Genomic DNA, 27,417 nt, shown 5'->3' with positions numbered 1-27,417 from the left:
GCCCTCTAGTGTCCGATTTTAACAACTGCATACAGTCAGAATTTGCATGAGGTATGGTGGCCAAGTTCTAGAAAGAGTTCTCCTGGGGAGTTAAGGATCCCTACACTCCCTTGGAATAGTGGGGGCATGTGTGGTGTGTGTGTGTGTGTGTGTGTGTGTGTGTACATGTGTGTAGGGGGCATGCCCTACATTGGGGGGCCGAGTAAGAAGAACCTTCCAGATACTGGTTTCTCAGAAGCCAAGCGGCAATATTTGGGCAGCCTGTCCTGACCCCTACACCCATGGTGGTGAATGACAGCAGTTGAGGCTCAGCTGTGAGACTGGAAGACCCATCTATGTGAACTTAGCATTGTCCCCGTTCCACATGGTAAATAGGGGATGTTCTATTTGAAAGGGATTTAGGGACCATTTGTGTTTGGGGCTGGGGAGCCGTAGTGTCTTATCATTGTTTCTTCTCTTTGAGATAAACTCTCACTGTGTAGACCAGGCTGGCCCGAAGCTACACTACCACATCCACCACCGCCTTGCTGGCATGGCATGGCTCCTGAGAGTTCAGAGATCAAGCCCGGAGTGTGCTCCTGTGTGGTGCCAAGACCTTTATGGTTTTGGAATTCTTGGGAGGTTTTCTGGATTCCAATGGCAGTGTACTATAACTGGACTACCATTAGCGCTAGCACAGCTTAGATGTAGGTGAGGAGTCCAATTCTGATCTTGGGTGAGTTAAGTTAAACACTCTTTTCTTCTGAGGGTACACTCACCTTTTCAGCTGCAAGTCAGGGCCGAGAAGCAAATCTCGCTGGATTAGGTCTCTGGGTCCCTAGTTTTGATCTCAGGCATGGGGTGTGGCAGCCCACGGGGTTATTCCAGAGCACAGCCAGGCCAAGGACCCATTCCCAACCTGCACTTGGTCCCAAGTTGCTGTGATGAGAGCTGATTTCTTGCCTAAGCTCATGTGGGATGAAAAGAACACATTGACCATGCTCTCTGTGCCTGTTTACCTGTCTTTCCTCACAGGAGCAGAGTGACAAACACCCACACTGGCCACATGTGTTTTTCAATTCTACATTCTGTTTTATCTTGATTCTTGCTGTGTTGCTCAGGTTGGCCTTAAACTCCTGGGCTCAGGTGATCCTCCTGCCTCAGGCTCTCAAGTTGTTGGGTGTTGTGGTATTCTGTTTATTTATTTCTATCTTGAATCACGGTTTCTAGCCATGAGGGGCAGATAGATAAGAAGATAACGGTGCTGAGTTAGCTGTTGGAAGAGCAGGGCCAGGGTGTGTTTTTGGGCTCTGGTTCCTCAGCTCCCCTAGTACCCAGCATCTCCCTCTGCTCTCCGCCCCTCCCCGGCAGGCTGACCCCTCCCTCTCTGTATTTCACTCGGTGGTTGTTTTGCCCTCTCCTTGCTAACAGGTACCTGTTTCTTGAGAGTCAGATGAGATTTATTCATTATGTGGGGAAGGACATGGGCTCCCTGATCCCCAAATTCAGGTGACTCTTCAGTCTCAGAGTGGGGTGGGCCACTCTGAGAAGACTTGATCTCAGTTGCTGCTGGTGCCCTGTTTAGGGCAGACAATTACCTGCACTTTGAGGAAAGTGATCCCCAGAGCCAAGTCTGCCATGCTGTGGAGGTGGGTGCTGCTTCGATGTGACTGAGCTGTGGAGGGCAGGCGTCTTGACAAAATAACACAAGAAACAGCGACAGTCCAGGACAAGCTTCTTCTCCCAGGCTCAGCAGACACATAGAGCTCTTCTGCTGGGACCGGGGAGCCACTTGCTGGGGGTGGCACACGGGGCAAGTTTTTGGCCTCTTACATTTTGCAATCAGTTACTTTGATTCTTGACTTTCTAAGGACATCTGTGGAGTGGGCAGCATTGACTTGTCTCTATGCAAGGGCCGGTGGGCTACCCACCCAGTGTTTTTCTTTATAGGCAATGCTCATTTCAGTGTTAGTGATGGGCCAGTTTGTGTATAGCCCCTCTTAGGAGCCTTTGGGTTATTGAACACAGGGCGTTCATGCTATTAGCAGTCCCTTCTCCAGTGGTTATGAGACTTTGTCAGCATCTTCAGGACTGGCAGGCCCACCTGTTGGCCTGTAAGTGGGGCAAAGGCCAAGAAACCTCAGTTCTTCATCCCAGATTCCTCCAACCAAGAAAACAGAGGCCCACAGCTGGAAGCAGACCCACACTTGGCTGTGGGGGCCTCCAGCAGGTGGCATGGAGCTGCCAACCTCCCCCATCTCCCCTACCCCCATCAATGCCAAATCCCTAGAAGCAGCATGTAGGGCAGGTTGGGAGACAAAGGGGAGTTAAGGTGGATACTGGACCAGGGGTCCAGATGATCTTTCCATGGCTTTCATGGATCTTCTGAGCACACCCCGAGGGGCAGCAGCTGGTTCCCCATGCCTTTGCTGTTATGCTGAAATCTCTTCAGGGGTCTCTGGTGTTCCTGTCTGCACAGAACTCCAAGAGCATCGGGAAAATCTGCCTTGGTGGGCGGCCTGGCACATGGGCTTTTATGACAGCCAAGCATACATCTGTGTTTGTGTGGTACGTGCAGGACATGGTGCAGGAGGGTGAGCAGAGGGCATGCTGGTACTGCTAACCGACAAACTGCCTAGGGATATACCAACCGAGAGAGCACTGGGTTAAAGAATCAGCGACTAAGAGTGTAGTTTCACCCATGGGGCAGGTGACAAAGCAACTCTTAGTCACCTGTTTTGATGCACAGCATAATGTCAATGTCCCCCCTTAAGACAGGAGAACACATCTCACACACTTAGATTACATACATTTAAAGGAGTATGTATATAAATGTGCTATTGTACCTGTGTGTATGCATGCGCACTTGCTTGCATTTATGCAAATATGCCCCCAGCTTATGAGCTCTGCACACGCACGCACACATATGATACACACATAATGGTCCCATGTGTGCACATGTTCCTATACATTCATGTATATGCACTTTATGCATAAAGCGCTCCCCCTCCACCACCCTGAAATGGTAGTGGATGGTATTCTGACCCATTTCCCTATAAGGTACATATATGAATGCCCAGAGACACATATACACAAGATTCACAAGTGGATAGGTCCCCGCTGCTCCAAATTACCAATGCAGGTACACACAAAAGTGTGTGTGTGTGTGTGTGTGTGTGTGTGTGTGTGTGTGTATAGAGAACACAATGCCATGCCTCCTCCCCACAAATTTCAGTGGCAGCCAAGGTTCACGGTGACCTAGTGTCAGAGAAAGCGACAGAGGAACTAGGGAGGGGGTTCGTGAACTGTTATTCGTAGCAACGTAGAAAGTGCAACGGGTCTCATTAGTCCAGAAAAATATTACACTTCATAAAATCCATGTTTATTCAAAAAATCTCATGGGAAAGTTTGGAAAGCATAATAAATATCTGTACAGTGGCCGCCCGTCTCAAACACAGACAGGAAGTGTGAAAGTGGAGTGAGCTGTAAACGGAACTGCTGAGCATGTAAACGCAGCGGGGGTGGGAGCAGGGTGGACAGGTACGTTTCACCTGCACGGATGAGCCATGCTGGCTTCCCCTTCCACCTGTGTCCCTGCCACATAGGGACCACAGAGTCCTTTTCCACTTCAGGTGTCTCACAGTCTTGCGGGTGGTGAAGGGCGGCAGAACTTGCCAGAGAGAATGAAGAGGCACGAGGATCTCCTCCTGTGCTTGAGAGAAGCAGAACAATGCAGGGAAAATCCCAAAGGGCCTCTTAAAGAAGAACACCATTTAATAAAGAATACTGTCGACATTAGATACCATCGGGAAGATCCTCACTTAAAAAGCCAAACAATATCCAAAGATCAGTGCACACGGGTAGTTCAAAAATCACACAACCATAGGACAGGGGACATTCACGGCTTGCCTGCCATTGACTCTCAGGTAGAGAATCTGACCAACACCCCAGCCCACACCTCCTTCAGCCGGACACTCATCATGTTCTTAGCCCGAACAGGACAGGAGCTGCCAGTGGGATAGCCCAAAAGTGGCTCCTGGTTATGGTGAAGGAGTCCCGGATGTAGGCTGGGCTTTCCCATGACAAATTCTGTAACTACACAAGTAGTCATTTGTGTAGAGAATACAGGGTCTTTTATCGTGTTCGGTAAAGGGTTCGCAGGACAGGTAAACACTGGGATACTGGGTTACACGCCACAGCCGCCTGCTGTCGCACTGAAGACTTTAAAGAACAGGGATTAAAATAATCCTGTCACGTGCTCCTCAGGTTGATTCCACGAGAGATTTCAAGTATCAAGTACTAGGTGGGGGTGGGAGTGTGGGGCCCTCCACTCTCAGCAGAGCATGGCTGAGCCAGCATCCTTTTCAGACACTTGGAGGATACGTTTGGTGTGACGGTCTCCTCCATCCCTTTGGCCAGAGTAGGCTGAGTGTAAGGCAGATAACCTGGCATGATTAAAAGAGGTGATGCGACTAAGTGACCATGAGGGGGGCACGCTGTGCCCGCCTCCTCAGCCACGCCTTCTATATTCTGTTATTCTTTCCTTTCCTCGAAAGATGTACTCTTGAAGCTGCAAGGAAAGCCAGCCTGAAGCTGTGGACGGCTGGACTGCGCATGCCAGAGAGGCCCTCAGAGGATGCGAGCCCATTTCCCAGAGGACAGAATCTGTCACTGAGTCACCCACTATACTTTCCCTCTAGAGTTCTATCAAGAAATGGAAGGATCTGGACCTAGAACATTAACAACGGGGAGGTGACCTCAGCCTTGGGCAGAGCAAGGTCCACTGAGAAAGCACGAGAACATCCCTAGCGACACTGAAAATGGCGGGCAGTCTGTCCCCACTCTGTATTTTACAACTCTGAGACAGAGCAGAGTCCAGTGGGGTAATTAAAGCTTGTGAAACACGTTTACATTTTGAGGTCTGAAATAATTAGGCTGAGCAAAGGAGTTATGTTCCGAACATTCCACTGGGGCAGGAGTTGGAGAAGCAGCCACGATCCACCCGTGGTCTTCCTAGTGCAAGCTTTCTGTGACCAACAGGCGCCTCCTACACCTACCAGGCAGAGGGGCTGCTTATCAGACTGGCAGGTCCTGAGCCACAGTGGAGTGTCCTCTAACCTGAGTCCATCATCCTCAGCAGCCCCCAGAAAGACCGGAGGACACACAAGCCCCTCTTCCGGGACCACTTGGAGTGGAGCATGCTACGCGGGCAGGGTCTCACTCGGTTACTCTGCATCCAGAGTGCGCACAGACAGCCTGGTCAGTGGAGCTACTGCTCCCTGTGCAGCCCACAGCCTGGAAACACAGGTTAGAAACAGAAAACACAAGACGCAACACAGAGCCGCGGCTTCTACGAAGCGCACCGCTCCTGCTGACAACGTCCTGGCACCTTCAACGTCCTGGCACCTTCTGTCTCTCTACAGCCAAGGGACTCAGGTGTCTCTCCTGTCCTCAGTCAGGCTAAGGAAGGGAGAGAGAGGGAGCAAAGTTCCATTTCTTCAGTTTCTCTGTGGCCCAGGGCAGCAGGGGGTGAATATGCTACATGGCCTCAGGCAAACGCGTGCAGGGCTGCCAACACACCCAGCCATAGCGGAGCCCCCATTCTTCCAGTGTCCCTGGGGCCACAGGGTTAGAGGGGCAGCAGTGCAGTGGGTTCTGAGCTCTGCCCAGCAATTTCCTTGGGTTCCTGTCTCAACCAGCACAAATCAGGCTCTCACACAGACTCAGCCACCTGGACTCTTGCCAAGTCAGTGACCAGGTCAGGGAGAGGCTAGCCAGCATCCCACTTGTGAACCAGAGGGTGGTGAGGGGCACTCTTTGGGTGATTGTGGACAGAACCAGGCATTTAAGCTGGATGCCTTCACACAGCCTCTGGTGACACCGGAACATCCAGGAGCATCCAGTCCTTCCAGAGCAGCTCTGCAGTCTCCTGGCAGGGACCATGCACTAACACTCTTAGAGAGACAGTGGGACACATAGGTGACATGAAGAGCTCTCTGCTTTGAGCATAAGCCATGACATGGGAGACACCGAGAGCCCTGAGTGAGCCCAGGGAGGCTCCAGCAGGGTGCTGTGAGGTGACAAGTTTATTTGGTTTCACTCAGGAGAAGAGGAGAGCAGGCGGCGAGGTCGGCGCAGCAAGGCTCAGACATCCTGGGCAGGACCCTTTCCAGGGCTGCAAAGGAAACAGAGAGACAGCCAAGGCCAGATCCATCTTTGTGCTGGACTCGCGGGCACGCAAGGGCCCGTGAACAGGACCTGTATCTGGTGTCTGTGAGCCTGAGAGGATGTTGGGCAGGGAGGCTGAGGCTGGAGACTTGGCTAGCCACTACAACCGGGTAGACGTGAGTCTCTTCATGCCTCTGCGTTGGGCCAAGCTAGAGGAGAGCACAGGCTCCAGCCTCGGCGCCTGTGGGGTCCTGTTCAGAGCAAAGTAGGTGGCTGCCATGGCACCCTGTAGGAGGAAAGGTGGGCAGGTGAGCATGGTGTTCATCACTCTTCAATGGGAACCACAGGACCGTGAGAGCCTCAGTTTACCCCCACGTAAATCCTCTAGGATTACTGGTGCAGTGAGGGTACCAGCTATGCTGCAATGCCTACCATATAATCAGCCCATACATGATGATTACTACCACAGCACCCCACGCTCGACTGGGGCTTATGTTTTAGGAGTATTTAAGACTAGAGCGGAATTCCTGAGAAGACCATGGGATCTTCTTACTGCTGACAGGAAGGCAGATGTGTTTATTGGGACCAGCTGGGTCCCCAGGAAGTCATGGTCGCTGATTCTTAGGCTCCTCTACTCTGAAGCAGAGTGGACTAACCTGGGCAGCCAGGCTCATCTTGGTGCAGCTCCACACCCTAGAGACACAAGCAGGACCTGCCTTCTAACAGGACTGGGCTTGGAGTATCCGCACTTATTAGAAAGGTGGTCCAGCCTGGCAGGTGGAAGCTGCTCTAAACAGGAGTTGCGAGCACAAAGGGGACTTTTACAGACTTCTGCTCCAGAACTGAAGGCTCTTGAGCATAAGGCTGTACAGCCACAGTACCAGACATCACCCCTACACCAAAGCCATCTCTCAAACACAATTTCTGCATGTGTGATAAAGTGACACCTATGGGCCTGGTGTCCCATATACCTGGTGACCTTACATGCTGTAGTTTCTTCCCACCAATGGTGAGGCACTGCCTTGCTTGCTCCAGGATCCCCATGCCCACTCTCGGGACTCTGGCCACGAGGTACCTTCACTAGATGGACGTCCTGTCTGCTCAGCTGGTTTTGGGATAGGTACTCTCTGTTCACGATCCATGGGTGCTTCAACACTTGAACTGCTGTTAGGCGTTGCTGCGGGTCCACGTGGAGCATCTTGGACACGACGTCCTGAGAAGGGTCCAGAGAGAAGGACTGTGATGTTAGGCTGGCCAGAGAAGGCTCAGTAGGAGCACAGCTGCAACTCTGAGGGGATTCTTTGCACTTTGGGCTCAAAGGACTCCTAGGTCTATGAGTTGTGAGTGTATTTTAAGTGTCGATGATTACTGACTTAGCAATAGACAGAGAGTGTCTGTTTCACTGAAGATTTTATAGTGAAGGTATTTCAAATGTTAAATGACACAACCAGCTGGTGAAATACTATTTTAATGAAAATGACTGCCCTCCACAAACACAAGAAATACCACAGCGGTGGGTGTCCTTCTACAGAGAAACCTAGCACCTGGCAACAGGGACCTCAGTGGCACTGAGACAGGTCTGTCCTGTACGCACAGTTGCTTCCTGTCTCCAGTGTGCGCATTAAAGTAATGAGATACTGTCTGCTCAAGATCTCAGCCCTGGGCTGCGGTGTGCCAGTGCACACAGGATGTAGATAAAAACATGCTGTCAGGGCTGGCGAGGGATGCTCTGTGACAGAGCCCTTTGAAGTTATAGTTTGAAATGGAAAAGTTTCCCATAGGCTCATGCGTAAAGCCTAGGTCCCCAGGTGTTAGTGCTATGCCGGGAGATTCTGGAAACTTTAGGAGGTGGCGCCACCTGGAGGAAGTGAGTCATGGTCACTGGCTTCTTCCTGTCTCTCCTCTCTGCTTTCTGTCTGGCTCTGCCACCTGTTCCTGCTGACAATGTGCTGACTAAGCACCTGAGGACAAATGACCATGGGCCGAGTCCTCCAAAACTAAGCCAAAATCAATCCTTCCTAAGTTGTTTATGGCAGGAGTTTTGGTCACAGCGCTGAAAAGCTAACACACCCAGCAACGTGTGAGGCCCTGGCTTTGATTTCCAGTACCACACAACAACTTCAAACCGAACTATGGCAAACTCAAAACCATGCTATCACAGGTTTGTATGAGATGGGGGGGGGGGGATGGAAGGCTCTGCTGTGTGGTGAGTGAGGGAAGGAAGAGGGACAGGAGAAAGATGAGGAGGAGAGGGTGCAGCAGGGGGAGAGGTGGTACTGAGGGTGAGAGGAGCCATTAGGGTCTCAGGATGCACCTACACCGTACCCCATCACCAGCAGAGGCTGGTGGCAGCTGCAGTCTTGATCATGCACTGCTGCATGGACTTATTCTCTGCTCAGTCAGAGCACCAGAGCTCTGTGCACAGATGAGGCTTAGCTGTGGGATACGAGCTAAGACATTTCCCACAGTCCTCTGAGACAAGGTGTAGGTACACAGGAAGGAGACGTTGGGGTGGTAGAGTCCTACACACGGAATGTGCTCCCCAAACACAAGCTGTCTTCCTCATCACCGACATATCGTCTCCACCAAACCCACCAGGACCTCCAGAAAACCCACTACCACCACCTCTACCAGGACCTCCTCCAGGACCTCCACTGTCTCTCTACTGTCACCTTTACTGTGACCTTTGCCACATTTCCCACCACCCTCTTCTTCATCGGTTCTGCCAGGATTTCCACTATACCCCCACCGTCACCCCCACCACCATATTCTCCACCATCACTTTTCCACAACTATACCCTATACTATCCCCTCCCCCATACCGCATCACCACCTTCACCAGGACCTCCACAACCACATTCACTGCAAACACCAGGGGGCTTGACCACTGACCCACAGCCCCAGTCCGGCAGTACATTCTTCTGCTAGACCATAATTTGGTGATAGCAGACCAGAGTCCAATGGGCAGGGGAATGAAGCTGGTGACCCAGTTCCGTGACTTTAAAAGAAACCTCTCTAAGGGGGAGGCACTTTGGTGGCGGGAAGCTCTGCATTGTACTCTGCAGGATCACCTCTTTCTCGGGGTCCCTAGCTGCTAGTCACTGTAAACTTCAGGCTTGTAGGCTTGGTCACAGCGGCCAGTTCCCTAAGCACCACCTGTGTCCGGCCCTCTTGACCTGTGTCTACATCGGTCTACGTCTTCTACTGGTCCTGTTCCTCTGTAGAGCTTTACATAAACATCAAAATCTTATCATTAAAAAGTAACGTGTGGTACACTCTGAGAATGAAAGCCTATAACGATCATAATGTTTATAACATTTGTATGTGCATTTCCAGCTTTCTCCAAAACACTCTTCCTGTTGCAGAACCGCCTGCATGGGAGGTTTGAATGCTAGGGAGAACGCTCACCTTTGCTGCATCCGATATGGAGTCCCAGTTTCCTCCAGAAAGGGCGTACTTCCCACTGCCAATCCTCGCCAGAATCTCCTCGGGGGTATCGTCTGGCCCATTAGCAAAAGGGGTGAACCTGCGTGTGGAGAGGATCAATACACTGAGCTCACAGCTCCACACCAGTACTTTCTGTTGAGGGGACAATGTCGGTCTCTTTCTTTTCTGAGTCCAGGGCTCATGCCAGGGCATGTGCATGTCCTATCACCATACCACCTCCCTCACTTGGTCAGTGCTACAAGTCAGCACAATGGACGGGGAAGTCCTCTCGGCCTGAGTGTGCATCCTTTCTGGGCCCTTCCAGGTCCCATTGGTGCCAAGGATGGCAAGAGGTCTTCCTGAAGATTCGCTTTACATAACAGAGGTTCAGTGGCTGGGGACCCCGGGTGTGAAGTCTGAGGGACTCAGGGCTTGGTCTACCGCCAAGTCTTGGCTCTTGGATAGGCTGATTCATGAACTTACAAAGGTCACATCATGGATGCCAAGTGTAGTCCTGGTGCACAACCTTGACACAAGTCAGGCACACATCGGCACAAGCCTCCCAGGAAGAACACGTCAGATGTGCCTTGAGTTCCTTTCAAGATACTGGTTCAGGTGGTAGAGGGAAGGTGGGCTGGTCCACAAAGGGCCTGCATGTTTTGTCTGGGGGCTGAGTTTAAGGAGGCCACATAGCTAACTATCCTTGTCCTTTCATTATCCAGCAGGGTTTGAACATTCACCATGACAGAGATGCCTTGGTATTTATTTACACACAAGCACCAGGGAGGTGGGGCGAAGCCTTCAAGCCTGATGCTAAGAACACCCTCCATTACCCAGCCAGCATGGTGTACAGCAGGATTCCCAGGCTCCAGACATCACACGCTGCGTCGTAGCCTTGCCGCTTCAGGACCTGGAGGGGGAACAGGCATGGTCAGGATTGCACTGGACAGTTCCAGTTCAGAGTAGGCTTTCCTAAGAGAACAGGAAATGGGCAGGGCGGGCTCATCTGCTGGGTTCGGACAGTCCTACCTTCCGTGTTGTAACATGGCCCCCACAGGGACAGAGGAGTGAGTCATAGCCCTTGCCTGACTCGTAGTTTTAAGAAGTTTTGCTTACAGTTTACCATACTGGCCACGATTAGGGGTACCATTCTATGAACATTCATGGTACAACGCGGCTATCCTCCAGAACCTCATTTCCCAAACTAAAACTTGCTCCTTGTTAAGTACAAATTCCCTACTGGCAAACCCCACTCAACTTTCTCTATGAATCTGGCCTTGTGAGGAACCCCATGTAAGTGTAACCATACAGGGTCAGCCCGAAGCTCACGATATAGACAGGAATGATCTTAAATTTATCATCCTTCTGTCTCCACCTCTTCAGTGCTGGGATAAGGATGCACCACTATGCCCGGTTTACATGGTATTGGGGATTGAGGCCAGGGCTTCATGAATGCCCAGACATGCACTGTATCAACTACACCCTGAGTGCTTTCTCTCACTCTGTCTGTCTATTGTGACTGCCTTGTTTTACTGAGCCCTGTCCTCAGGGTCCATTCACGCTGTAGCAGGAGTCAGTTCCTGGCCTCTGAGGGATGAGTAATATTCTGGTATGTGCACACACATATCTTGTTTATCAGCCAGCGGTGGATACTTGGGCTGCCGTTGTAAATAATCTCGGTATACACAAGGATGGACAGACATATTTAATTCTTGAGGGTGTGAACCCAGAAGTGCAATTGCTGGGTAATGTTTTGAGACATTGTCTTACCATACTGTCCCTGACCTTCCTACCTCAGCCTCCTAGAGACTTCCAATGGACTAGAGGTGTGTCACTGTACCAACATGTCTTAGTTAAACATGAAGAATTACTAAAGAAGAATTCTGCTGAGTCATCCCGGCACACAGTGTACACAGGGTGATTGTTGGATATGTTCATATTGGGTGATGATGACGAGCCTGGGCTATAGTCACAGATCACTGTAGATTGCTCTGTTGGCCTGAAGGAGGCATTATAACTCTGTGTTCAGTTTCTTCCCGGGTGAGAGTGAGAGGCCTGCTTTCATTACTGTCTTTGAACCATTATGTGCCGTGGTGCATGATGGGTTTCATATGTTGAATGAAGGGCACACTTCCAAGTCCCTGGCTGAGTGACCTCTCAGAGTCATGTCAATTCTGCATTAGCTTCTCTTTCCTAAATCTATGAGATGAAGCTACCTGCATGAACTCTGTCAGTTTTGACAACACCCAAAAGAGGCACAATTAGAGCTTCAAACCAGCCGTGTCCAAAGGGACCAGGCTGTTCACATGCAACCCCTCAGTCATTCTTAGACCTGGATCTGCTGAGTCTCTCTCAGAAAAGCACACAGCAGTCCTTAGGACTCAGAGCAGACCTGACCATTCTCAGAAGGCCCCACACAGGGTTGAAAGCCCTTTTTTCACAAACCTGAGCCTCTCCTGACTCAATCAGACACAGGTCCCTGCCCCTGCCTCTACCACTGTGGTCCCACTTCACCATCAACTCACACAAGAAGCCAGACTTAACATCCCAGCACAGTGAGCAGAACCTATTGGGATTGGCCTCGGGACGCTGACGAGAGGGACAAGGTACTCCTTTGTAACCCTTTGAGGTATGGAGTGTGGAGCAGAGTGGGTCCCCTGCACACACGTGAGCATTCAGCTGCACGCTACTGTGGGACCCCAGGATTTTGAAGTTGAATGGATGCTGACTTGCTGTCTAGGAAACTCTTGAGCAGTGGTTCTCAACCTGTGGGGTGCGACCCCTTGGGGACTGAATGGCTCTTTCACAAAGGTCACCTAAAGACCATCAGAAAACACAGAAATTTGCATTATGATTCTTAACAGTAGCGAAAAACAGTTAGGAAGTGGCAACAGAAAAAACGTTGTGGTTGGGCATCACTGGTGACCCATAAGGAGCTGCATTAAAGGGTCGCAGCATCAGAAAAGTTAGAACCACTGCTCTATACGAGAACCAAGGTGCGCCAGTACCATTTAAGTCTTTCCAATGGAAAGTAAGATGCTCGAGGGGACTGGGTAGGATTGGCTGATTCTAGAGCTGCTGTGCTGTGTGTCCTTCTACAGCAGGCTTGCCTTCATCTCCTGAGAAGGCTGCTGAGCCCACTGTGCCGTCTCAGTGCCCAGAGCTCTCTGGTTACTCTGGAAACAGAAAAGGCTGCCTTCCTCAGCCTGACTAATCTGTCGTCCCTGGGTTTGGGGAACCCTGACCTCAGGAGCCACGAAGTTCGCAGTATAGCAGGGGGTCATGAGCAGTCCATTTTCTGCTCGCAGCTGTTTGGCAAACCCAAAGTCACAGATGCGGATAGATTCGGGGTTTCCAGATTCATCCATGTACAGAATGTTACTTGGTTTCAGGTCCCGATGAACAACCTGGAAGGCAGAAAGCATCAGTCAAAGCTGAGGGGGAGGAGGACAGGAGGGTGTGAGGGCGGCCAGGGCCGCCTGGGAACTGATTACTAGGGCAAGTCTTGCGGCAGGAGGAAAAGTCTGTGTTCGTCTGAGGGGCCGCCCTGTCTTGTTCACCCACGCTGGTCACTCAGAGCCAAGCACCCTGTGAAGGCCGTGTTGTGTGCCTGCCTTCACATGGCAGGACTGTGTGACTGAATAAGCACATGCTTACCTTAGACACAGGAGCAGCTGCTGGCTCTATGCCACAGAAGGGCCTGTGGCAGGCAGCTCTGGCTGCAGAGATGAAAAGATTCCTGTGCTTTATGTTCACTCAGGGGGTTTTAGGGCATCCCAGGCGTGGGCCACTTGTCACAGGTGCCAGAATCACTGGTGGATTGCTGTCACAGATGGACTGACTCCTGGCAGCTAAGGGAGGGGCTCAGGGCTGCACAGACTGCACCTGCCCCATCCAAGGCACAGACTTCAAGTATGTCCCACTGTGACAGTGACAGCTGTCACAACAGAAGGGCCAGCCATCCCTCAAAACAAAGAAGCTATTTAGGATGCAAAGTGAGGCCTTCAGAAGGCACAGAGGCCCCTGTGCAGACATGTGGTATGCCACCTCGAGGCTGGGAAGCTGAGCATCCCAACTGTCCTCTTGTGGAGCAATGACAGGCTCTGCTAGGAGGACTGAAGTGACACACTTGGGCCACCAAGCCCGGCTTCCAGACACTGGTGGCAGGCTACAGGAGAGTGGAAGACTTGTCTCCATCCCTTACTTCCCTCATTAAGCAGAAGAATGTCTGGGAAACTCACACTCAGGATACTGCTAGAATCTGGCTATTGGGAAACTGTTGTATGTCATGGTTTGCCCTGGAGTTATCTGTATTTTGATGCTAATTCCACTGCCCCAAGGACAGCTGCCCAGTTCCGTACTCAGGAATCAGGTGACTTCACCATAAACTTCTCCCCATTGAATTTGTAAAATGCAGGTGAGGGGCAGGTACAGGACAGAAGGAGGCCTGTCATTGGAGGAGACGGAAGGATGGGTGGGAGAGAAGTTTGAAGGAAGAGGAGGAGACTGGAACGGAAAGGAGAGGAGAGGGAGAGAGAGAAGCCAAGGCAGGACAATATGGAGGGTGATGTTAAGATTCCACTCTGTACCTTTACAGATTGTTACAAATGTTCTTAAGGGATGGATGGTACTGGGCTTTGTATGATTAAGTGGGCAATTATATCTTAACAATTAGGTCAAAGATTACTGTGTTGTGTGTTCTATCGTGACGGTTTGAGTGTAAGAAAGTGTGCGGCCGCTGGAGACACTGGGCTGCCACAGAGTTGGGATGTGTTTCCGCCAAGATATCTAGCAGATGTCTTGGGGCACTGTGGTGCTGGACCGAGCGAGGTAAAAGACAACAATATATTTTTTATATTTTTTACATTTTTATAACAACAGTTGTAGAATTCCTGGATCTCCAGGAAGCTGCATAAAGAGGACTTACTGTGAGATCTGGCAAGATCTGGCAAGCCTGTGGACAGAGCTGGCCCAAGCCTGCTTTATGAGGAATTCTGAGAAGGGAAGAACAGTGGGGGGTGGAGGAGGTGAAGAGTGGGGGAAGGAAAGATGGAGTTACAGGGTAGAGTGAAGGATGGGGGGAGAAGGAAGGGAAAGTTGGAGGGTGTGGGAAGGATGGAGGTGAAGGAAGAAGGAAGAGAAGATACAGAAAGTATATTTTGCTGGGCTCCGTCCTGGAGATTTAGAACGTGGCCTGAGTTTTGCAGTGCAGCCCCGTTGGGTCCTTAACCAACCCGTGCTTGGTCTCCTAAGATACACAAAGTACATGGCCTAGGCTTCAGAAGTGAGTCCATGAAGAGCTTGGTGCGGCCTGGGCCGTCTGAGGCTGAGGGGACCCGAACTGTTACCCTTTCTGTTTAGCTTTCTGTATCACAAGTAATGGAAATCCTAAATCTCTCTTTATCGAGGCCAGAGCATCAAATTCTCTTTGCTAAAACTGGTTCACACAACTTATTATCATAGTTCCTGTATAAAGTGTTCAAATGACTTTAGACCCATAAAGGATAGCAGACCACACCATGGCAAATTACATCGTGTGGGTACGTGGACTCTATAGAGCTGCCCAGAAGCTGGTCCACTGCCCTGGCCTGGACCTAGCCCCACCTAGGCCACGTCTTGTTCCTGCAGGCTGTGGTACCCTGGCCTTACCCCTTGGGAGTGCAGGTAGTCCATGGTCCTGGCGATGGTGTACAGCACATCACTGGCCTCCCGCTCTGAGAAGCACCGCTGGCGGAGGATGCGGTCCAGCAGCTCCCCACCTCGCATGAGCTCCATCACCAGGTATACGTATTTTCCATCATCATAGACCTAGGCGAGAAGGGGAAGTGTACTAAGTCTCAGTCATCTAACGGCACCATGGCTGCCCTCCTCAGCCTTGGGAATGTGCAGGAGCAAGGGCTCCAAATGAGATGTCAGAGAGATGCTGGTGGCTGGTTCCCTAAGAGGAAGATCAAGTTGTTTAACTATTGCAAGTGGGCGGGTAGCCATTCCAGCCACATAGGAGTGGCTCTTCTTAGGAAGGCTGGAGCTTTGACATCTTGGGGGGAGGAGCAAGCTGGGCCGGGATGCATAGAGGAGAAGGGTTAGTTCACTGGGATATGATGTATAGTGATGCTGCCAGTCTCTGAGTGGTGGCACCCAAGAGAAAGAAACTTGACAGCAGCAACAGCACTCCCCAAGGACACTGCTTCTCAACTACCATCGTGTACATAATTTCAGAGGTCAAGTCAGAGTGTATGTTCTGACCCTGTATGTCTGCGGGGGACGGGACATGGCTCTAAAGAAAGGCACAGATTTTGCCCACACTAGCCTTAAACTCGATTTAAAAATTAAAAACAAGGGCTGGAGAGATGGCTCAATGGTTAAGAATGCTGACTGTTCTTCTAGAGGTCTCGAGTTCAATTCCCAGCAACCATATGGTGGCTCACACACATCTCTAATGGGATCTGATATCCTCTTCTGGTGTGTCTGAAGACAGATATAGTGTACTCATACACCATAAACAAATAAATCTTTAAAAAAATTCAAACTCTGGCTACTTTGGTGCCCTGTACGTATGGAGATCACATGTGCATCCCCCTCCTGTATACATGGAGAGCACACATGTATCCCCCATGTACATATGGAGATCACACGTGTATCCCAGTCACCACATGCATGGGAGCCCGTGGGGGCCCGAGCTCTGAGAATGGTGCAAATGAGGTGTCAGGGTTAAATGCTTATTTTTATCTCAGTGATAATAATTTAATCATCGAATTTCCAGAACAAGCTACTAAAATAATTTACCTGACTGTGACCTATGTAAAAGGTGTGAAGCTAATTCTGCTATGTTTGTTTTGGGCTTATGAATCCACTGTTCTATTTTGAAGGTGGGAAGATGATGCTGTCTCAGACCTGGGCTGCTCACCTCAGACAGCGCAGAAGGGAGCTCTGTGTCTGTGGATGAGCTGGGTTCTGAAACTTACACAGAAACCAAGAATGCACAGCCAAAGCACCAGACTCATGCGATGAGGCGTCTGAGATAATACGAGGCATTCGCTGTCTACATTCCCTGGTGTTGAGCTCTATTCTGTGAGCTGCTGCCCAAGGAACACTGAAGTAGATCCAGGGGCTACTCAATGGGCCAAGAAGAGGAATTTTCTTCTCTCCCTAAACTCATAGCTGCACTTGAGGCTTCATGGGGTAGAATGGCCTTGCATAATGGCTTGCTGTCGCTGACTCCTGCTCCAATCCCCTCATCATGGAACGCCCAAAAGAGGCTGTAAAATTCTCCACAGCCAGGGCTCGGTGGGACCTGCAACCCTCATGCCACTCTGCATCTGTCAGCCAAGAGTAACTCAAAGACAAGGACTGGCACTCTTATTCTGACACACACACACAGGTCATTTAATCTTGTCCATGGCATGCTTGGGGAGAGTGGGGGGCTATCCAGGGGCATGCATATATCCAGTTATGTGTGTATGCACCCAAGTTAGGGTGGCCAGCGTCTCCAGAGACTCCTGGGTGGCAAGTGTCTAATACATGTGATCCTAGACACGTTGAAGACGAGCAATGTGAGAGACCTCGTACTATGCAAACGGTAGGATTTTTGTCTGAGTTGAAGCAAAAGGCTAAAATGGGGCTGCTACACAGAAGTACTTACATCTTTTAGGGTGATGATGTTGGGGTGTTGGCCATACCGCAGGAGGATCTCAATCTCCTCTGAGGGATCCCTTTTGCTCTTATCGATGATCTGAAGGACACACAGCAGGTGGCAGTGAGAGGTTTGCTGTTGACCTTGATAGACCATTCCAGATAGATAACAAACTTGAGGCTCCAGAGAGCCAAGGCACAGCTGCCCCCAACCCCACAGTACTCAACCAAGATTGCTTCAAACTACTCAGAAATGTAGATCTAGTCTCTCCTGTCTCAGCTAGCAAAAAGAGGAGAGACCAGATCTGTAATTCCAGGGAGCATGTAACAGGAAGACTGCAAATTGTAGGCCTGTCTGGGCAACTTAATGAGACCCTGCCTCAGAGTGAAAGGCTGAAAAGAAGGAATGTAGTTGGGGATGAAGTTTGGTGGCAGAGTGCATGTCTAGCATGTACAATGTCTAATATGTACAAGACAATCCCCAATTCCACAAGAAAGAGAAAGACGACCCTCAGACATGAGCCTCAAGGTATCAAAATATCTCAGAGAGCTCACCCAGGCACTAGCAAGTAGCACAGCCTATTTCTGCCACTGAACTCTGGGTAGTTAAGTTCCCCCTCCTTCAAAGTGAGCTTCCAGTCACTGGGCACCTCTGCTTTGTCCAGGAAACTGCAGCCAACCACAAAAAGAGGTTAAGAAGCAGGTCCTCCCAGACACACACTGGCGGCTGAGCAGGCTGCATTTCCGTCAGGCCGACCAGACACCCCTTTCTTGTTGGGTTCCTCCTCCTGTCCAATATTTTGCACAGTATCTTGGAACAGCCCTGAAAGCTGTTTAATTCCAGGAATAACGGGTGCCTTCCCCTTACATGGCACTTTAAGTCGAAGCCATGACTGTCACATGCCTTTGAAACAGGAGTGCTATTTGATGGCTCTGATAACCTTCAAAGGTGCCTTGCCACCTATGTCTGTGGGGAGAGTTAACGGAAAGAGAGGATTCATGTGTGTGGAACGGGGAGCACCTACGGTGAGAATGGCTCACGAATTCAGAAATGCCCGCCACCCCCAGCAGCACCCTCTGCCCCTACACATTAGCACTATCTAGTTTGAAAGCCTCCCCACTCTAACTACTATGGGTCACCCCTCCCCAGCATACATTTATGGGCATCAACAGTTTAGTGGCAGATGGATTTTCTTTCTCAAAGGCCTTCCACGATGAAGCAGTCCACTCCTGACATCAATCCGGTCTCCTCACAAAGGAGCTGGATGCAGATTAACGAGAAGGCAGGTTTTGTCTACTGCCAGGGACACTCGCATCCCATGCTGCCGTTTGTATTAGAGGCAGAGAAGGAATGTAGTCAGACACATGCATTTCCTTGAGAATGCATAAATAACCCTGAGAGGGAAGAGGGAAATCTTAATAACCTCGGCTTCCCATGGAGGAGGAAATGGGTGACGAGGAGCTAAAGCCATGACTGGGAGACCTTGAGGCTTCCTCCAGCATAGCTTTTGAATCCGGAACATGGGAATGTTATCTATTAAAATATTAAATGGGAGATCACCTTAACTATCACAAAATCACTCGGGACTTCAAATGCTTAATCTGTTTCCTCACTTCAGTGTGTTTCATTCCTGTTGTGTTCTTCTGATGTAAGTCGTGAGAAAAATTCTGATGAAAGGTTATAAATACTTGAGAACAAATCCACTACTGAAGACCTTAAGAGCTCACTAACATCGACTAGCGCCATAAGACTGGAAGAACCTATGTTCCTACGTGCCTAGGAGGCACACCAGAGCTCGCTCTGGTTAATCTGTTGTAGCATGGCGTGCTCCTGGGCCTGAACATTGTGTGCCATAATACCATTCTGAATATCAATTGATTGTTTGGTGGAACTTGTAAGGCACCTCCATCAAATGGGATCAGCGAGTGGGTATGCAAGATCCTCCGGTGAGCTTCCGGAGGGGCGGTTTCTTAGGAGTGATGTGGCTGAATTTACTTCTAACCATGTTCTTGCTTGGCTCTCCTCTCCCGGCATTGGCTTGATAACAGGGACGAGACAATCAAAGGCCGGAGGAAGGGGGACCTTCCTACTTCATGTCTCTTCTTTTCACCAGGCAGCATCCTGCCCAGGGGGCTGCTGACCCTGCTGAACATGAATGCTCCTGTGGTTGTGCAGGCCAGCAACTATGGCTCACCCTCCTCAGAGAGGCTAAGCCACAGTGTGCATATGCCCGGAGCAAGTGTGGCTTGCACAATGGCTGGGACAGGAAGGTGGCTTTCTTAGCAGATGAAGCCTGTTTGCTGGTGGCTGCTGCTGGCACACACAATATCCCTGTTGCCATCCGTGTATGTGCGTTTCCCCCGAGTCTCCAGTTTCCTTCTCTGAGTCTGTCTGTGTCCTTCCTGTGTTTCTCAAGCCCCATCACTGGAGCGCTGTGTTTCCAGGTGCTGAGGCACTTCAGGGTCTGAAGGTCAAAGTGTGAGCTGTGGGATAAGCAGGGTGCACCCCTGCCCAGCACCCCCTTCCGTTTGTTGGAAGGATCATACTATGTTAGGAGCGAGGCAAGTGGAGTATGTAATTACTAGAAAAAAACTCTAACAGACATTTTCTCCTGTAGCATTAATTAAAGCAAATGACAAAGAAAAAGAAGTCCGGTGCTTTCTCAATAGGAAAAAATTAAAATTTCCATGCCAATCTGTCCTTCTAAAAATACGATCTCCGGGCCAAGCATCTGTTTAATTCCACTTCCTTTCTGGGTGACAAATTATATACACAGAACGAAGCTGAGTGAAGCCGTGCAAATGCTTTTGTACACGAATGATGTGATGTGAATCCAAACTCTGGCTCCTACGGGGAGTAAGGCCTGGCCTGGGTGTGGTGGCCACATCCTCTGTTGTAGTTAAAAATAGGATGACAGACAAGCAAACACAGTCATCCAGTTGCTGACAGAGAAGCCAAAAACACCTTGGGATCACTGGCTGTTGAGAGGGCCATCTGTCACTCTGCACACAAGCTTGCAACTGAAAAGACGGGCACAGGGCGGCGAGGCCTTCTTCGGGGGACTAACAGTAGTGGGAGTTGTTAGAGAGAAGATATGTGGGGGCCAAAGATATGTTGTTCTGACTCAAGTAAACACCCACTCATCTCCTCGGCCATGGAATTGAACTCAGTGGCCACATGCGGGACAGATAGGGAAGTGGGAGGGAGACTCTGTCTCTGCTGACCTCATAGTTTTATTATTCCATGTGTGTCGAGGCTTCTAGTTCTTCGGCCAGAGAGAAAAGATGTGTCAGAGAAGCATAACTGCAAAGCAGCTGGCTTCCTGAAGGAGAAATCAAGGGGTCACCAGGCAGTATGCTCTCTGTTGAACAATTTTCTGAATGCCAATTAAAGATGATCCAAATTCGAAGCACAGCCTTGGAGTGCTTTCCTTTTAACTGACATGTGCACTTAACGATGCGAGAGCACAGGCCTCTGTCTTCTACAGATCAGACCTACGGAAAGGTCTATCTAGGCTCTGCTCATCAGAGGGGACAGCCACTGTGTTATGGACATAGGAAATGGTGTACTGTTGGCTCTTCTTTAAAAGTACTCAATGCTGGTTCAACCCTCACAGAAGTGGACTTATTGCTTCCCGCCCACACATGGCTTGTGCATGCCCCTAGGTGAAATGGTGGATGCCTAACTGTCTTGTCAAGAAGCCATGGTATTCCGTCGTCCTGTTCCTTCCAGTGAGGGTTAATTTAAACATTTTTCCCCAATAAATTATGGCCCACTATCATCTTAGAAAGAACAAGGGGAGCCCCTACAGGCCCACCACCTGCCTTGTCCAAGAAATTTCAAAGCTTTGAAAGAGAAGCAGGAGAGCCTGGCTCTTTCTTCACCGCTAACTAGAGACACAGTGTCTAGCTTTTCTTTCTGGGGTGTACAGGTTGGAAAGAGAGTTGTCACTGAGGGTCCACAGGGTCAACACAACAGCATCTTTGAGGCCAGAGTCCTAACTCCCAACAAAGCTGTTAACAGACGGCTCTATGTGAGAGCTGGATGGAGAAATGCCAGAGAGACCACGCCACTGCTCTTGCCCATGGGGCCTAGTCTCAGGGCACGGAATTTCACTGAACAGTAGCAGGTTATTTCTAAAGGGCACTGGGTCAGCTGAGCTGGCCACACAATAGACATGTTTCTTAGCACTTGTTGGCAGCCGTGCTTGCTTCTAGGAGTGCTGCTGGCCTCCAGATAAACTATCTAAAGAATTTCTGTGAGAAACAATTCACACAGAGAAGTACTAGGAAGCTCACGCAAGCTTACAAAGCAGTGGAAAGTCCTGGGGTGAGGCAGAGTACAGGTCTTAAGCAAACCTTCAGCCACGCACAACCTGGACCACTGTCTGTGCCACAGAGGCGGCTGCTCCATGACACCGGCTGGCAACCCTGCTGTATCTCCAAGCACCGCTTTCATGGCCATCACATCGAGGACTCCCAGAGTCTTCTATTCCCACTTCCTCCCTCAACCCTCCCCTTCGTAGGCAGGCCGAATGGGGAGAGCTCATCAGGAGGGCTTTTAAGTTAATCCTCTACGGTTAAACACTCCTATTTAAGAAATCCAAGGTCAGTTTGTCAAAAGACCACAGATTCCTGAGATGTTTGGCTGGAGGGGTTTGGTTTTGTTTTTGCTTTGTTTTTTTCTGGGCTGACGAATGCCTGAGAAACCTGGGGTAGATGGCTGGTGAAGATGCACGGTTTCTAGAGAACGTGCTTTTGAGAAATGTCCACTGTCAAGAACAGCACGGGAGGTGAGATACCCTGTGCAGTTCGTGTGCTGTGCACCCTTTTCAGAGCCTGGAAAATGACCGTGGGTGGAAACTGCTCCTGTTGTTGCCTTGCTGGCCAGCTCCACTCCTCCCTCGATACTCTCTGAAGAGCTGGGCCAGTCACATGCCAAGTGGAGCCAACGTGGTCCATGTCATGGTGGCACAGGCTTGGACTTTGTCTCTTAAGTCTTTAATGGTGTGTGTGTGTGTGTGTATGTGTGTGTGTGTGTGTCTGTGTGTGTGTCTGTGTGTGTGTCTGTGTGTGTGTCTGTGTGTATGTCTGTGTGTGTCTGTGTGTGTCTGTGTGTGTCTGTGTGAGTGTAGTGTGAGTGTGTGTGTATGTGAGTGACTGTGTGTGTGTGTGTGAGTGTGTATATGTGCGAGTGAGTGTGAGTGTGTGTGTGTGTATGAGAGACATAGTGTGTGTATGAGTGACTGTATGTATGAGTGTGTATATATGTGTGTGTGTATATACGTGTACATGTGGGTGCATACACGCCACAGCACAGGTATGGAGGCAGAAAACAGCCTCAGGCCTTAGGCCTCTCCTTTGACCTTGTCTGAAACAGTCTCTTCTCGTTGTTTGCCAAAGCACAGGCCGTGCTTGCTGGCCCGGTCAATCCTGGGGATTCTCCTGTGTCTGCCTCCCATCTCGGCTAGGAGCACTGTACTACAGATGTGGGCTGCACACCTGGTTTTATGTGGAGACTTGAAGTCAGTGTTCTGCATCAAGTGTTCTAGCCACTGAACCATCTCTCCAAAACCCATGTCTCCAGTGTTAGGACAAGTGGTGAAGGTTAAGACTCACAGTTGTGTAGAGAGAATGTGTGTGCATTTGTGTACGTCACACTCTGACTTCAGAAGAAAGAGCTTTATAGAAAACCCTAGAAATCAGCATTTTGGATTCTTAGGTCCAATATTTAATCTAGGAACAGGTACAGAGCTGAAAATTATTATGGAGAACTTAGTATATGGGGTTATAGGTGTCAGTCTATACTATACACTGCTTCTGGTGGGCGGAGTAAAGCCCGAGCCCTCTCTTCTATTCTGAACTTAGTATATGGGGTTATAGGTGTCAGTCTATACTATACACTGCTTCTGGTGGGCGGAGTAAAGCCCGAGCCCTCTCTTCTATTCTCTATTGCTATTTACTTCTTGGATCATTTTTCCACAGCTATGTTTTTTCTTCTTTCCTTCCTCCCACCCCCACCGCCACATTTTCCTTCCTTTGATGAACACTATTCCTGTTTGCTCAATCCTATCTTCCTGGATACGGGACTCTGGGGCTGTTACTCTTGGCATATGTTAATCACTTAGTTACTAAAGATGAATGGTTCCATGTGGAACATAACTGAAATATTTATGATTTGAAAAGAACTGTTTGGGTCCTCTGAGATAGGATCTTGCTATATAGGCCAGGCTCCCCTGCCTCAGTTTCCTGAGCGTTTTGGTTGCGACTGTATGCCACCACACCCAGCTTGAAAAAAAATTTTTTTAAATGGGTGACCTTGTATCAAACTAAACTGAAGTCTATCACGTCAGACCTTAGAAGCTGCGGGCCTGTGCCTGCTCAGCACCCAGGTTCCTGCTGGAGTTGCTGCCCAGCCGGGTCATGGTACATCCGAGTTCCTCAGCTCACCTTCACGGCGTACTCGGCATCCGTGGCTTTGTGTACACACCGCTTGCACACTGAGTAGGAGCCCACCCCGATGTCCTCCTTGATCTCGTAGCCATCAGTGAAGTGGATATTGTTCCCATGTAACTGCTGCAGGGAGGCCAAGACAGGGACGGTTACCAGCCTTTCACACGGGTACACACATGTGCAACAGAAACAAGAACTTGTTTGCTTGGGGAAACTGAGACTCCCTCGTCCTAGGTCCCAGAGCTATGCATAGATTGTTCTTGATATTCAGACACATAGACATTACTTGTCCACTGGGCACTCATTTTTCTCTCAAAGTTCTGTGGAAATGAGACTCTGGTAGTGACAAGGCAGAAGCCCTGGAATGCGGCTGGAGCGCTCGCTGTCTCCAGAGTATCCACACAAAGCACCAACCCTTGAACAGCTGAGTCGCAAGCCAGTTCTGGCCTGTGTGTACAGTCCCCACTCATCCACTCCTGAGGACAAAAGCCCCATGAACCATAACCACAAGGGGGATGAAGGTCAGGAAGATTGAATGCCATCTAATTACGATGAAGGAGACATCAAGTGCTCAAGCGAGCTCACTCCTAATCCTTCTGGATTCTCTGAATTCTAGTTATAGCCACGTAATGACAGAAGTCTAAATAATGCCCTCACTGGCCTCCCAGTGAACGACATAGAACCCACAGCTCACACAGAGAAAATCCCCAAACCTGTCCCAAGAAGCCTCGGGCCCAGGTATCCATGGTGATCCTCACCTCAAGACTTTTTATTCCTTTTTAGAAATAAGTGGGCTCAGACCACCAGGAAGATCACCACAGTAACAATAACATCTAGGGCCAGGGGACGTCTGCCATTAACCCACTGCTGGCTCCCATCACTGAGCTGATAAAAGTCCAAGGCCAGGCATCTCCTGGGGCGATCAGACTTACCTGCACAATCGGGTGAATGGGGGCCTTGGGCACGTCTTGCTGTGAAGGCTCCTGGACCAGGCTGGAGGCCACAAAGCTGAACCCCCTAAACAGGTGGTGGGCGTTTGCACTTGGGGGGACACCAGGAGAGTCTGCGGACGAGCAAGGCCCTTCATGAGATCCAAGTGAGCCAGTGCAAAGTAATGGCGTGTGCACGTGATTACATACGGATCATGTGTGCTGGAGAAGGGACGTATGCAGAGAGGGGTAGAAGCACACGGCCTACTCCAGGTGCTGCCAAGAGTCTGACTGGGCAAGCACACACAACCCAGACGTTCTCGGATGATCATGGATCACATGCTGTAAGGTTACTGACTTCGGAGGTTACTAAATTGTCCTCAACACAATCTATCAACCCCCAACTCCAGAGCAAGATGAAAAGCAGCCAGAATTTCTAGGAGGGGTTACCAGGAGGCACCACCTTTCTAGGTTAGGCAAGTGCTATGTGAATAAAGGCAATCAGAAACCTCAAGCGTTCCCCTGCTCCATGTTCACCTGTAGCCCCTACCACTGTGCAAGGCCCGGCCCACAGCCAGCACAGCCCCTTCCATAGCTGCATGGCTCTATGCCAAGGCTACACCACTCTGACCCTCAAGGATACATGGCCAAAATTGTCACTGCCCATGGTCCAGCGGTCAAATGTGAGGAGTGATTTTTTTTTCTGTACTGTGATTTTCTAAGTTCACGAGGCCTGCTCAGAGCATGACTGTTAGCACATGGTTCCCTCACCCCCAGGTTCACCATTAGATATCAGCAAGGTACGTGACTGCTCGGCATATGCCTGTACTGTATATGACAGACAAGAATGGGCAAGCCACCCCCATGGGTACTGTGTTAGAGACGCCCAGGCTCTCAGATGAGGGGACACGTGCTTATTTAAATGCAGTGGCACTGTCTGGAGAGGGATCTGGAGAAGGGAGAGCAGCAACCACATCTGCCAAAGGGGATGAAGGGAGGAACATGAACCGGCACAGCCTCTTGGAAGAGGAGAGATGGGCAGCGGCCCCTGCACCGTCAATGGCACATGCCCTCTGAAGAGCCAGCCTACATGTAGGAATGTAGTCCTTAGAATTACTTTCAAAAGTGCAGTGAGTATACAGAAATGTTGTCTTTAGCATTCTTTGTGACAGCAAAAACAATGACAACAAAACAAACAAAAAATACCAAAGCCAACCCATACGCCACTGTTAAAGATGTCACAGCCACATTAGTAACAGCCTGCCCATATCAGAATCTTTATTGCTGGATAGTGACGATAAGGATGATGACAGTGACGATATGAGGATTGGGGTGTGCGTGTGTGTGTGTGTGTGTGTGTGTGTGTGTGTGTGTGTGTGTGTGTGTGTGTACACATGTGTGGAGGCCAGAGGTTAATATTAGGTGTCTCCCTTGACCACTCTCCATATTACTATTTTGGAGACAGGTTCTCTCATTGAACTTTGAGTTTATTTTATTTATTCATCGAGGCCGACTAGGCACAAAACTCTAGGGACCTATTTGTCTCTGTTTCCTCAGTTCTGGGGATTACAGATGCAGTGCCTTACCTGACTTTAATTTATTTGTGTGTGTGTGTGTGTGTGTGTGTGTGTGTGTGTGTGTGTGTGTGTCAGACAGACAGACAGACAGACAGACAGAGCAAGAGCAGGCATGTTGTGGTAGCCTGAGAACTTTCAGCTCCTCTGTTCTCCCCTTGTGTCTCTCTTGCTTCTGACACATTGTATACACGCCAGGCTGTCTGGCCGCTGCGGTTTGAGTATGAAATATCTCCCATAGGCTCATGTGTTTGAACACTTGGTCCTCACCTGGTCTGTTTGAGAAGGAAAAAGAACTTCTAAAGGAGTCCTGCTGGAGGAAATACATCACTGGGGGCGGGCCGTGAGGTTTTGTAGCCTCTCTGCTTCCAGACTGCTGATACAATGCATTGGGCTAGCCTCAGCTGATAAAATGCATTGGGCTAGCCTCATGTTCTTGTCATCACATGTTCTGTGTCATTACAGACTATGACCTTCTTAAACTGTGAGCGAAACAAATGCTGCTCTCTCTTAGGTTGCGTTTAAAAGGGTGTTTCAGCACATCAGCAGAGGTAAATAATACAGCACTAGTCCAGGACCTCAGGGCACTTCTCCTATCTCTGACGCCCATAAGAATGCTGGGATTACAGGCACCAGCACCACATCCAGCTTCCTGTGGGCTTCTAGAGACCAAACTCGTTACAGCCTTGTGCAACAAGGATTTCTACCCTCCGAGTCATCCCACTGACCCCTGTGGTGGGCGTTTTAGGTAGTGAGTACTCAGGATCTGAATTCAGGTTTGCATTTGAGTCATCCCCATCCCTTAGGTGATCATTCTAGGAAGGTGGGCAACCATATCTGAGACAGGAGTGTGATCCTAACAGTGTGAAAGTGAAAACAGAAAAACAAAGACACCAGTCAAGTATGGTGGTATCCTCCTGTCAGAGTGTCAGCTTGGGAGGCTAAGGCAGGAAGATCACAAGCTCAAGGCTAGCCTGGGCTACAAACAAGACTTGACTCAAGAAAATAACAGAAAAAACACCACCAAAACCCATAAATAAGATGTTAAAAAGAAAAAGACATGAGACAGACAGGCAGGCAGACAGACAGACAGACAGACAGGTAGGCAGGCAGGCAGGCAGACAGAAGAAAGGGAGACAGAGAAAGGATGTTATGAAATGATAAAGAGAACTTGCTCCCTAGCAGTGAAAATTCAGGTTGTATATCTAATATATCTATATATTAGAAGCACATGAAATATGTAATATATAAGAAAT

The 27,417-nt window shown here is 49.8% G+C and overlaps 1 protein-coding gene across 3 annotated transcripts in view; it reads right to left on the bottom strand.

Annotated features, from left to right (window-relative positions):
* Positions 1-3,339: 3,339 nt before the first annotated feature.
* Positions 3,340-27,417, bottom strand: part of Rps6ka2 (ribosomal protein S6 kinase A2) — a 274,655-nt gene continuing 250,577 nt past the window's right edge. For all 3 annotated transcript variants that reach the window (XM_087587129.1, XM_087587137.1, NM_057128.1), the window contains 9 exon segments: positions 24,591-24,721; positions 23,656-23,781; positions 17,216-17,305; positions 15,223-15,381; positions 12,819-12,980; positions 10,407-10,483; positions 9,556-9,673; positions 7,223-7,360; positions 3,340-6,433 (listed from right to left, as the gene is read on the bottom strand). In XM_087587129.1, coding sequence (XP_087443255.1) covers positions 6,308-6,433; positions 7,223-7,360; positions 9,556-9,673; positions 10,407-10,483; positions 12,819-12,980; positions 15,223-15,381; positions 17,216-17,305; positions 23,656-23,781; positions 24,591-24,721 — 1,127 coding nt within the window. In that variant the 3' untranslated portion in view covers positions 3,340-6,307.

This window comes from Rattus norvegicus, chromosome 1 (genome assembly GCF_021556685.1).
Source record: "Rattus norvegicus strain SHRSP/BbbUtx chromosome 1, alternate assembly SHRSP_T2T, whole genome shotgun sequence".
Classification (NCBI taxonomy): Eukaryota; Metazoa; Chordata; class Mammalia; order Rodentia; family Muridae; genus Rattus; species Rattus norvegicus.
Note: the sequence above shows the minus strand (reverse complement) of the source record. Positions and strands in the feature narration are given on the sequence as shown.